The sequence below is a fragment of the Nerophis ophidion genome, linkage group LG28 (assembly GCF_033978795.1).
Source record: "Nerophis ophidion isolate RoL-2023_Sa linkage group LG28, RoL_Noph_v1.0, whole genome shotgun sequence".
Taxonomy (NCBI): Eukaryota; Metazoa; Chordata; class Actinopteri; order Syngnathiformes; family Syngnathidae; genus Nerophis; species Nerophis ophidion.
In genome coordinates, this window is record NC_084638.1 from 34,619,321 (window position 1) to 34,634,033 (window position 14,713).

General features: G+C 39.9%; 1 protein-coding gene across 3 annotated transcripts; it reads right to left on the reverse strand.

Moving 5' to 3' along the window:
• Nucleotides 1-2,752: 2,752 nt before the first annotated feature.
• LOC133545237 (endonuclease 8-like 1) lies at nucleotides 2,753-12,807 on the reverse strand. 3 transcript variants are annotated; one of them, XM_061890626.1, is made up of 7 exons: nucleotides 12,521-12,807; nucleotides 10,468-10,525; nucleotides 5,745-5,853; nucleotides 5,593-5,677; nucleotides 5,382-5,503; nucleotides 5,278-5,305; nucleotides 2,753-5,196 (listed from the first exon to the last, which is right to left on the reverse strand). In XM_061890626.1, exons 2-7 carry the CDS (start codon nucleotides 10,473-10,475, stop codon nucleotides 5,084-5,086), a joined length of 465 nt encoding a protein of 154 aa, XP_061746610.1. In that variant the 5' UTR covers nucleotides 10,476-10,525; nucleotides 12,521-12,807; the 3' UTR covers nucleotides 2,753-5,083. The 3 variants fall into 3 exon arrangements, 1 of the variants encoding a protein (XP_061746610.1); XR_009804770.1 differs by having other exon boundaries at nucleotides 2,753-5,677; nucleotides 5,745-8,690; nucleotides 12,521-12,600; XR_009804769.1 differs by having other exon boundaries at nucleotides 4,250-8,690; nucleotides 12,521-12,793.
• Nucleotides 12,808-14,713: the final 1,906 nt, after the last annotated feature.

The window sequence follows — 14,713 nt, forward strand, 5'->3', positions numbered from 1 at the left end:
AAAGACAACTGACATAGTTGCACACAGGGCTGTGAGAAAGGAGGCCATCACGCTGCAAAGACAACTGACATAGTTGCACACAGGGCTGTGAGAAAGGAGGCCATCACGCTGCAAAGACAACTGACATAGTTGCACACAGGGCTGTGAGAAAGGAGGCCATCACGCTGCAAAGACAACTGACATAGTTGCACACAGGGCTGTGAGAAAGGAGGCCATCACGCTGCAAAGACAACTGACATAGTTGCACACAGGGCTGTGAGAAAGGAGGCCATCACGCTGCAAAGACAACTGACATAGTTGCACACAGGGCTGTGAGAAAGGAGGCCATCACGCTGCAAAGACAACTGACATAGTTGCACACAGGGCTGTGAGAAAGGAGGCCATCACGCTGCAAAGACAACTGACATAGTTGCACACAGGGCTGTGAGAAAGGAGGCCATCACGCTGCAAAGACAACTGACATAGTTGCACACAGGGCTGTGAGAAAGGAGGCCATCACGCTGCAAAGACAACTGACATAGTTGCACACAGGGCTGTGAGAAAGGAGGCCATCACGCTGCAAAGACAACTGACATAGTTGCACACAGGGCTGTGAGAAAGGAGGCCATCACGCTGCAAAGACAACTGACATAGTTGCACACAGGGCTGTGAGAAAGGAGGCCATCACGCTGCAAAGACAACTGACATAGTTGCACACAGGGCTGTGAGAAAGGAGGCCATCACGCTGCAAAGACAACTGACATAGTTGCACACAGGGCTGTGAGAAAGGAGGCCATCACGCTGCAAAGACAACTGACATAGTTGCACACAGGGCTGTGAGAAAGGAGGCCATCACGCTGCAAAGACAACTGACATAGTTGCACACAGGGCTGTGAGAAAGGAGGCCATCACGCTGCAAAGACAACTGACATAGTTGCACACAGGGCTGTGAGAAAGGAGGCCATCACGCTGCAAAGACAACTGACATAGTTGCACACAGGGCTGTGAGAAAGGAGGCCATCACGCTGCAAAGACAACTGACATAGTTGCACACAGGGCTGTGAGAAAGGAGGCCATCACGCTGCAAAGACAACTGACATAGTTGCACACAGGGCTGTGAGAAAGGAGGCCATCACGCTGCAAAGACAACTGACATAGTTGCACACAGGGCTGTGAGAAAGGAGGCCATCGCGCTGCAAAGACAACTGACATAGTTGCACACAGGGCTGTGAGAAAGGAGGCCATCACGCTGCAAAGACAACTGACATAGTTGCACACAGGGCTGTGAGAAAGGAGGCCATCACGCTGCAAAGACAACTGACATAGTTGCACACAGGGCTGTGAGAAAGGAGGCCATCACGCTGCAAAGACAACTGACATAGTTGCACACAGGGCTGTGAGAAAGGAGGCCATCACGCTGCAAAGACAACTGACATAGTTGCACACAGGGCTGTGAGAAAGGAGGCCATCACGCTGCAAAGACAACTGAACAGAGAAGCCTTTGTTCTACGTGTGCATGTCATATTTGGACTGTTAGAAATAAAAAGAAGAAGATATATCCATCCATCCATTTTCTACCGCTTATTCCCTTTCGGGGTCGCGGGGGGCGCTGGCGCCTATCTCAGCTACAATCGGGCGGAAGGCGGGGTACACCCTGGACAAGTCGCCACCTCATCGCAGAGAAGAAGATATATATTCAGCAATATCATTTTATAGCTGCTGGACAACTTAAAGGGCCGATTAAACCAAAGTCTATTAATTTATGTTGTTTTTTAATGGTATTCCTTTTTTGATTTAGAAAATATGCACCGTATTTTTCGGACTATAAGTAGCAGTTTTTTTTTCATAGTTTGGCCGGGGGTGCGACTTATATTCAGGAGCGACTTATGTGTGAAATTATTAACACATTACCGTAAAATATCAATATTATTTATCTCATTGACGTAAGAGACTAGACGTATAAGATTTTATGGGATTTATGGATTAGGAGTGAGAGATAGTTTGTTAAAGGTATAACATGTTCTATATGTTCTAGTTATTTGAATGACTCTTACCATAATATGTTAGCTTAACATAGCAGTTGCTTATTTATGCCTCATATAACCTACACTTATTCAGCCTGTTCTTCACTAATCTTGATTTATTTTAAATTGCCTTTCAAATGTCTATTCTTGCCGTCTGGTTTTATCAAATAAATTTCCCCCCAAAAATGCGACTTATACTCCAGTGCGACTTGTATGTTTTTTTTTCCTTCTTTATTATGCATTTTCGGCAGGTGCGACTTATACTCCGAAAAATATGGTATTGAACAAATATATAAACGCAACACTTTTGTTTTTGCTCCCATTTATCATGAATTGAACTTAAAGATCTGAAACTTTTACTATACAGAAAATATATATTCCTCTCAAAAATTACTTACTGGGTGACATGTCCGGTGAGTATGCTGGTCATGCAAGAACTGGGATGTTTTTAGCTTCCAGATCCTTGCAACATGAGTTAGTAAATGTTATTTATAAAGGTGATGGCCTCGGGTGATTAGTACAACAATGGGGCTCAGGGTCTCGTGACGGTATCTCTGCGCATGGAAAATGCCATCAATAAAATGCACGTGGTTTCGCTGTCAATAATAACATACCAAAACCTCTGTATTGTGCCAGACGCCATTGAGTGTGAGCATTTGCCCACTCAAGTTGGTTAAGAAGACAAACTGCAGTTAGGTCGAGACCCCGATGAGGACCACGAGCATGCAGATGAGCTTTCTTGAGACAGATTGATTGATTGATACTTTTATTAGTAGATTGCACAGTTCAGTACATATTCCGTACAATTGACCACTAATTGGTAACACCCCAATACGTTTTTCAACTTGTTTAAGTCGGGGTCCACGTTAATCAATTCATGGTAGTTTCTTACAGTTTGTGCAGAAATGCTATGGTTAAGCAAACCAATTGTTGTAGCAGCTGTCCGGGTGGCAGGTCTCAGCCAATCAATATGGTCTGCGGCTGTGAGGCCAGTTGGATGTATTGCCAAATTCTCTGAAACACCTTTGGAGGCGGCTTATACTAAACGGCCTGGGCTACTGGGTGGGAAGTTGGAGAAGATGCAGGTGGAGGCCCCCTTGGTGTCCTGGGTTGTAGATTACCTGACTGACAGACCACAGTATATGCCACTGCAGGACTGTGTGTCTAACAGGCTGGTCAGCAACACCGGGGCCCCGGAGGCTACAGTACTCTTCCCCCTTCCTCTACACCATTTACACCACCCATTTCCACTATCAGTCAGAGTCCTGCCACCTTCAGAAGTTTTCTGATGACTCTGCGATAGTGGGGTGTATTGAGGAAGGTGATGACGAGGAATACAGGACACTGGTGGAGGACTTTGTCACATGGTGTGGAAAGAACCACCTCCAGCTCAATGTTACGGAGACCAAGGAGCTGGTTGTGGACCTGGGAAGGAGGAGGAGTACTCTGGCGACCCCTGTTTCCATCAAAGGGGTGGATGTGGACATGGTAGAGGATTATAAATACCTCGGAGTACACATGGACAACAAGCTGAATGGGTCAAAACACGCTGAGGCCCTCTACAAGAAGGGACAGAGCCGAATCTATATTTCCTTTGGAGGCTAGGATCCTTCAACGTCTGTACAAAGATGTTGAAGATGTTCTACGAGTCGCTGGTGGCAGGCGCCCTCTTGTACGCCGTGGCCTGCTGGGGCAGCGGGCTGAGAGTGAGGGACACATACAGACTGGACAAGTTGGTAGAGAAGGCCAGTAACAAGATGGGAGTGGAGCTGGACTCTCTGGCGGTGGTGTCAGAGAGAAGTCTAGCAAAACTCCTAGCCATTATGGACAACACCTCCCACCCACTACACTCGGACCTTGCAGAGAGAATGAGCACATTCAGTGGAAGGCTCAGACTCCCAAAATGCAACACGGAACGACACAGGAGGTCCTTCACACCGACAGCCATCCGACTGTATAATGCATATGTTCCTTGACTGCACTTAAATGTAGAATATATTTATATTATTCATATATATTATATTATTTATTATTATCATTGTTTATTGTGAGCGAACTGTGGTGCTGAATTTCCCCCAGGGATCAATAAAGTACTTTCTATTCTATTCTATTCTTATGGCGGAGAAATAAACATTTAATTGACGGGCAACAGCTCTGGTGGACATTGCTGCAGTCAGCATGCCTACTGCACGCTCCCTCAAAACTTGCGACATCTGAAGCATTGTGTTGTGTGATAAAACTGCACATTTCACAGTGGCCTTTTATTTTGGACAGCTCAAGGCACACCTGTCAGGTGGGATGGATTATCTTGGCAAAGAAAAAATGCTCACTAACAAATGTATACAGATTTGTGAACAATATTTGAGAGGAACAGGTATTTTGTGTTTATAGTCAAAGTTTTCGATCTTTGAGTTCATTTAAATTGGGAACAAGAACAAAAGCGTTGCGTTTTTTTTTTTTGTATTTAGTATAACTCCTAAAAAAAATGTCTTGCAATATGCAGTTTGATCATTCCTGCTGCAAATAGTATACATACTGTGATTCTATATTGCAGAAAAGGTGTTAGATGATCGATATGTGCTATAATCTAATATAAGCCCCCCTCCAGTGTGGAGAGCATAATAACATGAATGTAGAGGGAAAGAAGTGTTTCCAAGGGCACATAATGCTTCTAGTACACAAAAATAGGGTGATCTGTGCCACTTTTGCTGCTATCAATTGCACAAAGTAGATCACATACAACACGTCCACCAACAGTACATGCAATTTTATAGTTTGCGCACACAGATAAGTGTGTGGGAATTGGATCCTCAAAGATCAGGCTCTTAATATTTTCAGAAAATGGGAGTATTATTAGAATCAGACCTGCAGCTGGCTCTGTATTGTTCTTTTTCCTCCTGCCTGACGTGGATTTCGGTTCTTGCTGAGGTGTGTTTGCTGATCTTCTTCTGGGTGTGGCTTCTTCTTGAGGTCCATTTTCTTCTTCCTTTGCTGCTTTTGTGGGCTTTTTGGCTGCTTTTTTCTTCACTGTGCTGTCAGAGTTGTGTTTCCTGGACACCTGAAGTACAGCCACAATGGGGTTAGATTTCTATGTGCTGGTGGTGATTACCTACTGAATATACCTTTTTCTTGCGGGGGTAATCATGGTCTGCATCTGTATCTTTTCTCTTTTTGGCCTTTGGAGACTTTGATTCTGGTGTGTGAGAAAAGATAAAGACACACTAAGCTTTCTCTTATGTGTAATGGTATCTCAACTATTTTTTCTGGCGTTTACCTTTAGGAGCCATAGGACCTGGATCGCCCTGAAATGACACCATTTTCTATTAGTCAATACGTGCTACAAATATAGTTGTTACGTATGAAAATGTGTTTGCATACTTTGAACCACATAGTCCTGCCATTGTGGTCGCGTACAGACTTCATTCCATCCACATAGTAACACTGCAACCAGGCCTCAAAACCTGAGTAGTCTTTCTTCTCTGGATCGTAACCTTTCCCACCTCCATAAACAAAAAGTCTAAATAAGAGGAGCACCTTTGTGTCGTTGTCTTCCCCCCACCCCGATCAACCTTGAAACATGGATTCTTACCTAAGTTCACCACCTCCAGCGGTACTGTGTGGCAAAGTCTGAGCAGGTCTGTATTCTCCTCTTCCATTTTGTCCTTTTTGGCTCCCTTAACATTTTTGGGCAAAATAAACTGTTAATAATCGAGGTAAAATACTTGTTTGTACTTATTTGACCTTTTTGCTATGGATCTCCTTTTTTACAGCTTTCTTGTCTTCACACGCATCCTCTGACTCGAGGCCTTCCAGCACAGTCCGGGCAGGCACAAAGGGTGGAATGTTCAACCTGGAAGACACACATGGGCATCTTTCCAAAAACAGAAGGTATTTTGTGTGGAAACAGTGCTACACTTTTATAGTAAACACATTTCCAAGTGAAATTAGGAATTGCTTGTTTATTCATCCAAGATGATTAGAATCTGGGGAATACAAAAACATTCTTCACTCTCCTTTTCAGATCACGGTGACCTGAGTATGTATCTTCATTCAATGGTCATTTCTTTTACAGCAGGCTCTTTGGTGAAGTGTAATATTATTGCTAGGAGTCTTGCAAAAGTACTTCACACAGTGGGCACGGCTGTAACAAAATAACACTGCAATGTACTGTCAACATGTACAAAACCCCAAACCAGTGAAGTAGCACGTTGTGTAAATGGTAAATAAAAACAGAATACAATGATTTGTAAATCCTTTTTAAATTATATTCAATTGAATAGACTGCAAAGACAAGATATTTGATGTTGGATCTGAGAAACTTTTTTTTTTGCAAATATTAGCTCATTTTGGAATTTGATGCCTGCAACATGCTTAAAAAAAGCTGGCACGAGTGTCAAAAAAGACCGAAAAAGTTGAGGAATGCTCATCAAACTCTTGTTTCCCATAGCAAAGCAAAATTGAAGATGAGATCTCATGTATGTCTTATATCTATCTCCTAGACATAAAAGAGCACTAATGGAGACCAAAGTAGTTTTCTCATTCTTCTCAAATGTATCTCCTGAGAAATAAGGCTCACAGTGAGCACTATGAGAGATCTCATAGTTGTCTAATAGTTATCTCTTTTCCCCATTTCAACTAAGACCAAAATGAGAGATGAATGAGCTGGTCTCCAATATGTCTCAATTATGACTCAGTGAGAGAAACACCTGGTTTTGTTTCTCACTACTCACTGTTTGAGTTCTCAGATGTCTCTTTTCTATTTCGGCAAAAAGACAATTGATGAGTATTGGTTTCAATATGTCTCAATGATGTCTCAGTGAGAGATATACTTGGTTTTGTCTCTCACTGCTCACTATTTGAGTTGTTAGATATACCCGTTTTCTAAAAAAATGCATTTTAATGGGCTCAATTTAGTTATACCTCAATCATATTCCAGTTGATCTCATGCCAACATTGGGAGAAAATAATGAATTCAGACAATATGGATATATGGTCTGTAATCTAAATGGTTTATTTAAATAAAGTTGGACTTAATTTGTTGATTTCTTATCCACACGTCATGTACAGTAACTCAGTGACTACAATTGTGAGATTTAAAACTGAACCCAAACAATACTGATATGATCACAAGACACTTTGTAAGAGCTTTTAACATTTGTGAACTTTCTAGAGCAGTGGTTCTCAAACTCTTTTAACAAAGTACCACTTCAGAAGATATTTGGCTCTCCAACCACCATCATAAGGACTAATATTAAAATACAGTAGCATAGTAGGCCTATGTATTCATTAAAAAGGACAGTGGCTTTATTAAACAAGTAAATGTAATATATTTGCCACTGAAATATTACACACAATGCAAAAACATCATCAACAATGATACTCCATATACAGTACATATTTACAGAATCCACGGCAACATCACATCAGTGTGTATTTTCAGAGCATTTATAACAATGATTAAAGATTTGATTTGTGGCTTCTTAGGCCAGTTCAGTTCTTCATTATTTCAAACTTTTCAAGTGTGTTGGGGAAATGAACTGCAATCCCTATGCCAGGCATAGATGTGAAGTCAAGGAAAACAACTTTACCCAATATGTCATCCAAGAATACTACTGTACTGCAGAGGTTTCCAATAGGGGAATAACATGACTGCATGTCTCATATGTTACACTATCTTGCAGCAAAGAAAAACCTGCATGTTTATATTCACCAACGAGGGCCCATTTGGCACATGAATGTGCTGTGGTAAACAAGAAATCAATCTGTACATACTTTAAAAAAAGGATGAGAATCTTTCTTCTGACACACTGGTCCCACAAAGCAGGCATTTTATTTGTTTACTTTCTATTGGCCCAAAACAATTCTTGGAGGATTTATGTAATATAGTAGGCGATGATGCAGAGTGGGATAAAAAAAAGTTTTGGAACTTCTGCACACTGTTTAAGCAGTCTGTGTTCAGACTATCGGGATAAAGCAACTTGAACATTTTGAGCATATGGCTTAGGGCCTTACCTGTGACTTTAGGACAGTTTACATAACCCATGCTGATCAGAAGGCACTCTGCCATGGTTTCTGATGCATTGTCATGTATTGGTTTGTCTGTTGTGTCCTTGAAATTGGACTCTTCTGCACACTCCTCACTCAAACCATCTTCAAATCCTTCATTAAACGTATGTCCGTCATTGTACATCCAATCCCCTATATCAGGGAGAGCTTCCTCAAATGATTGAAATGGATCATACTCAGCATCGACATGTCATTCAGTTGTTAGGCCATCAGGAGGATGTATGAGGGCTGATCTGGAAAATGGTTTTCCATTCTCTTCGATGGTCAGAAGTAGAAATATTTTCATGTGCTGAAAGTAAAATAGAATACAAATCACTAAAGGTTTTTGATAACATTTTGTCACAAGGCAAAACGTATAACATCTCAGCATATCGCTCACATTCTTACACTCCAAAGTTTGTCACATTTGAGCAGGATTTGCTTTGAGACAAAATTCACAGCAAAACATTATTCAGCCACAGAAGACGGTGGGTGTACCTGGCAGGTGGGGAGAGGCTTGATGTTCCAGAGTGGTACATCCTGCACGGTCACCTGAAGGTTGGATGTGTTCCATTTGAAGAGCAGTGTTTTGGGCTCCTTCAGGGGGCACCGCCTCATGCAGTGTTACCCTGCTGCTACCCCCTGACACAAAGAAGAGGAACCAAAAAACTCTAAAGATTCAAATCATTGAAAAAAAAAACAGACAAAACAAGAAGGAAGTTGACATAAATTGAACACATTATACAAATCCAGCTAATGGAATGCATTTCCTTTTTCCCCACATCTTGAGCGCATTGTAGTTCATGTTTACGTATCTTCTGTGTTTGTGGTAACACATCATCCACAGTGTTAAATGTAACTCATCACAATACAACACACACTATAAAAAGAAAGTTGTGGATGCTAATGCCAATCATTAGTAAATACACAACAGCAAACCAAACCTATGAGAAAGGATCTTGACGAGGGATGCAACATTATTCTAAATATAACCTTATTTTGATTTCAAAATTGTCACAATAATGCCGTGATGTGTGACGCTATCAAACGAGAACACCAGTCGCTGTGTTTTTTTCTGACAATATTAAGTGGGCTCATCTGAGAAGTAAACTGGTTCTCCCATGAAAACCCGCCGTGTGGGAAAACAACGTTCAAACGGGACATTATAGAAGGGCGAAAAAGTGGAAGTGTGCAGGAGTGATGGGAACGTTTGTGCTTAGGTTAGCCGAGGAATTGTTGCTGTGAAATATTTCTGTGCCTATAACTGTCGTGTTAGTTGAACCTTAAACAAAGTCTGCATACTGCAAGGTAAAGCATGCCACGTTCATCCAGACCATTTCCAAATCGACCCAGAGCCCTTGCAGCTCACCAGAGGAAATGTGGACATGCACAAAATAAGACATTTGCTGACACTACACACCACAATGTCTACAATAAGTTAGGGAATAGGAGTAATATATTAGAATGAGTTATATGTTAGAACCGTTATTTGGAAAATATCGTTCATGTGAAACCAAGATGTCAGCAAGGGAAAATATGCATTTGTGAGGTATTTACATGATTAAAAGTCAAATTATTAGTTAACTCTTAAGAATCAGTATTCTACAAACTAATACAATTTGGACTGCAAAGGGCAGTTTCTTAGGAAGTTCAAAGTTTAAAAACACTCAACTAAACAGCAGTGATGTAACAATATCAAAATGTCATATCACCGTTACTGTGACCAAAATGATCACTGTTTGCATTATAATGGCAGTATTGTTGAATGTGCTAAAAAGGTCATCAAACCCACAATAATACCAAGTTGTATTGAAAAAAAAACATACCGGACACACAGTATAGTTTCTTGGCAAAAGAAACATTATTGTTCTACATTAGTTACACTGGATGTTTACTGTTTATGTCAGTTTAAAGACACTTATTTGAAAATGTTGGTTTTTGTGTGTTACTTGAAATTCTGCACCATTCCTTTGCACCTAAAATACCTGTTTTTAATGATAAATATGATTACAACATATGAAAATGATGTTTGTGTTCAATTACAGTAAGTGTGTTTATCCTAAACATTCCTCCCACGTCATTTAACACACTTTGACATTTTTGTAACAATATCTTACCCTGGCTTTAACACTATGACGATATCATACCGTGAAATGTTGATATTGTTACATCCTTAGTCATGACCTGATGTTACCTACCAGCTTTAACTTGGAGGTGAAAGGTTCCAAAAACATGAATTACACATGCTGAGATAACTCCTATTTGAAGTTTCATTCTTCATATGTGCTAATGTAATCAGGGTCAAAGAAAGCAATATTTTCATGTTTGTTCCTGACAAACTGTGGACAGCTTTTTATCTGTAAATCTCAATCAGAACTACTTGACTTCAAGAAAGAACAGGCATATACATATAACTTACTTGGACATTGCTGGTCATTCTCCACATTCACATAGGTGCATGCTGCAGGACGGGATGACTGCAGGAAGAAAAAGAAAGTATCACATATTATATCTGCTGCCAGTTTAATGCACCACCACTATACCAGTCTACTCAGCAACTTTACAGTCCTTCTTGATCTTTTATTTGATTCCACTTCTTTACCAGTTCTTCTTCATCGTTTTCCAGCTTTTCCTTTTGTCATTTCGACACTCCAATACTATATAAATCAATCAATCAATCAATGTTTATTTATATAGCCCCAAATCACAAATGTCTCAAAGGACTGTACAAATCATTACGACTACAACATCCTCGGAAGAACCCACAAAAGGGCAAGGAAAACTCACACCCAGTGGGCAGGGAGAATTCACATCCAGTGGGACGCTAGTGACAATGCTGACTATGAGAAACCTTGGAGAGGACCTCAGATGTGGGCAACCCCCCCCCCTCTAGGGGACCGAAAGCAATGGATGTGGAGCGGGTCTAACATGATACTGTGAAAGTTCAATCCATAGTGGCTCCAACACAGCCGCGAGAGTTCAGTTCAAGCGGATCCAAGACAGCAGCGAGAGTCCCGTCCACAGGAAACCATCTCAAGCGGAGGCGGAAACCATCTCAAGCGGAGGCGGATCAGCAGCGTAGAGATGTCCCCAACCAATACAGGCGAGCGGTCCATCCTGGGTCCCGACGAGCGGTCCATCCTGGGTCTCGACTCTGGACAGCCAGTACTTCATCCATGGTCATCGGACCGGACCCCCTCCACAAGGGAGGGGGGGACATAGGAGAAAGAAAAGAAGCGGCAGATCAACTGGTCTAAAAAGGAGGTCTATTTAAAGGCTAGAGTATACAGATGAGTTTTAAGGTGAGACTTAAATGCTTCTACTGAGGTGGCATCTCCAACTGTTACCGGAAGGGCATTCCAGAGTACTGGAGCCCGAAATGAAAAAGCTCTACAGCCCGCAGACTTTTTTTGGGCTTTGGGGATCACTAATAAGCCGGAGTCCTTTGAATGCAGATTTCTTGCCGGGACATATGGTACAATACAATCGGCAAGATAGGATGGAGCTAGACCGTGTAGTATTTTATACGTAAGTAGTAAAACCTTAAAGTCACATCTTAAGTGCACAGGAAGCCAGTGCAGGTGAGCCAGTATAGGTATATATGTATGTATATATGTATATAAAGGTATATACAGTATAGGTATATATGTATGTATATATGTATATAAAGGTATATACAGTATAGGTATATATGTATGTATATATGTATATAAAGGTATATACAGTATATATATATGTATATATGTATATAAAGGTATATACAGTATAGGTATATATGTATGTATATATGTATATAAAGGTATATACAGTATATATGTATGTATATATGTATATAAAGGTATATACAGTATATATGTATGTATATATGTATATAAAGGTATATACAGTATAGGCGTAATGTGATCAAACTTTCTTGTTCTTGTCAAAAGTCTAGCAGCCGCATTTTGTACCAACTGTAATCTTTTAATGCTAGACATGGGGAGACCCCAAAATAATAGGTTACAGTAATCGAGACGAGACGTAACAAACGCATGGATAATGATCTCGGCGTCTTTAGTGGACAAAATGGAGCGAATTTGAGCGATATTACGGAGATGAAAGAAGGCCGTTTTAGTAACGCTTTTAATGTGTGCCTCAAAGGAGAGAGTTGGGTGGAAGATAAATACAGACAAAGGTTGCTGGAATATAGGTGGAACTTCTTGTAAATGTAAAACTCTATATTATGTGTTCAGTAATGTATATTGTTCCACTTCAAATGTTCTCTGAACATTTATTTCTCTCATTGTTATTTCACTTCTTGTTATTATACTTACCTCGGTGGAGGTAACTATCACAACTTCTAGCAAGGTGCTTGCGGCATTTATAGCTCTATTTCCGTAACTGCGTGACGTTCCAGTAGTTTAAAACAAATAACTGGTGTGTGTTAAAGTCATATAAATACCAAAAGAGAAACAATAAATGGTATTACTTACTTTCAGTTGTTATTCCTTCGATGCTGAATATTATTTCTTCCCATCGAAATCATTACATCCGCCCACTTAATGCGCATGCGTGTTTTTCAGGAAAAGCCAATCTGATTGGACAGATTCATGGAGTGCCGTGCCAAATCTCGCGATCTCAGGATTTACATCAAGTTCATTTTCTCCTTATATGTCCATCTGAAAATAGCCCTTTTTGGCTAGGACATCATTTTCAAATGATTTGAAAATGTATGCTTTCTATCAGACGGCGGCGGACATGACGCGTTATTTGCCATCAGTTAACGTCAGAAGAAGAAGAAGCGGGGAAACAGTAGGTGGCGTAACACTTGAAGGTTGTCAGTGCGCCTACCTTCAACTAAAACAAGGAAGAAGAAGAAAGCCAACACTTAGTTGTTTTTTTGAAAGGTTTATTTATAAATGTCAACAATTACAAACAGTAAGACAAACAACAATATACAACATTATAAAACATTATGAAAACAGTACAAAACAGCGCCAGGGGGTTGTAAGTTCAAAATAATAAAAAAAAAAGAATAAAAACATATATATATAAATAATAAACAAAATGCAAAGCCGTAGGCTTATTCAGATTCATCAAACAACTTAAATGTGGAACACAGCATCATCGTTTTCACAGCTTTTTTGTTGTTAGAGGTAGAGAGCGTTTTAATGTAAAGTTCCAGATCTTTTTTAAAGGCACAAAAGATAGGACGGGTATTAAGAAACTTACATTTATGAATATAAAACTTAGCCAATAAAATAATGAGCTTGCAAAGGTAGAATTCCTTTTCAATTTTTTGTTCATACAGTGTAAAACCAAAAATCACATCTTTAAAGTAAAGCACAAATTTGTCATAAATATTGTCCAGGATGAAGCGACAGATGCCTGCCATAGTGATGGAGTGTTTTCACAAGTATAAAACAAGTGGTTAACAGTCTCTGGGTGCATGTTACAAAAGGTGCAGGTGACATCAATGTCCTTTTTGTATCTAACCATCACAGTCTTTACAGGGTAATAGCGATGGATGATTTTAAATGATATCTCTTTGACTTTGTTGCTAAGTAAATACCTGTTAGGAAGGGACCACGTTTTGGTCCAACAGATGTCATTTACAACATTATTCCATAAGGAAATGACATAGGAGACAGACACACAATCATTTTGGAATAAGCTGCGGATTTTTCTGTTATTTTTTTGATCAAAGCAAAGTTTCCCCACGGGAGTGTCAAGTGGATCATTCACAATGTTTACAGCAGAAAGAGGAGGTGTGTAAGCCATGTACAACATAATAACACCTGTTGGAATGTACAACATAATAACACCTGTTGGAATGTACAACATAATAACACCTGTTGGAATGTACAACATAATAACACCTGTTGGAATGTACAACATAATAACACCTGTTGGAATGTACAACATAATAACACCTGTTGGAATGTACAACATAATAACACCTGTTGGAATGTACAACATAATAACACCTGTTGGAATGTACAACATAATAACACCTGTTGGAATGTACAACATAATAACACCTGTTGGAATGTACAACATAATAACACCTGTTGGAATGTACAACATAATAACACCTGTTGGAATGTACAACATAATAACACCTGTTGGAATGTACAACATAATAACACCTGTTGGAATGTACAACATAATAACACCTGTTGGTCAGCTTGGTCAGCTGTGCTGATTGATTTAGTTTCAGTTAAGGTATCCATAAACTTAAGTTGAAAAACGTATTGGGGTGTTACCATTTAGTGGTCAATTGTACAGAATATGTACTGAACTGTGCAATCTACTAATAAAAGTTTCAATCAATCAATCAATAGTGCGTAATCAGAGCGCATGTGTAAAAAAAAAAAAAAAATCCCAGTCCCCAACTATCCTCATTCACAACACGTTCTCTTAGATTTCCATGTTATGATACATGTTCACATTATTTATTGACTGTATCTAAAAAGTATTTAAAAAAATATGGTATTATTTAAATGACTCTTCAGGAATCGTGTGCTTGATTTCAACAATGCTAAAATAATTTCAGGATTTCGGTTCATCATCAGCATTGGAGCAATCACACGCAATTCCTTCAGGAATTGCCTCATCTAGTTTTTAATGTTTAATAAAAAATAACAAATAAAATAACGACAAAAAAAGATACAACATTACAACAT

Excerpts from the sequence above, each read along its gene's own strand:
- LOC133545237 (XM_061890626.1), bottom strand. Across the intron at positions 5,678-5,744 it reads AGGAGATCCATAGCAAAAAG|GGAGCCAAAAAGGACAAAAT; the intron begins GTCAAATAAGTA and ends AAAAATGTTAAG. Across the intron at positions 5,306-5,381 it reads GCAGGACTATGTGGTTCAAA|GGCGATCCAGGTCCTATGGC; the intron begins GTATGCAAACAC and ends GTGTCATTTCAG.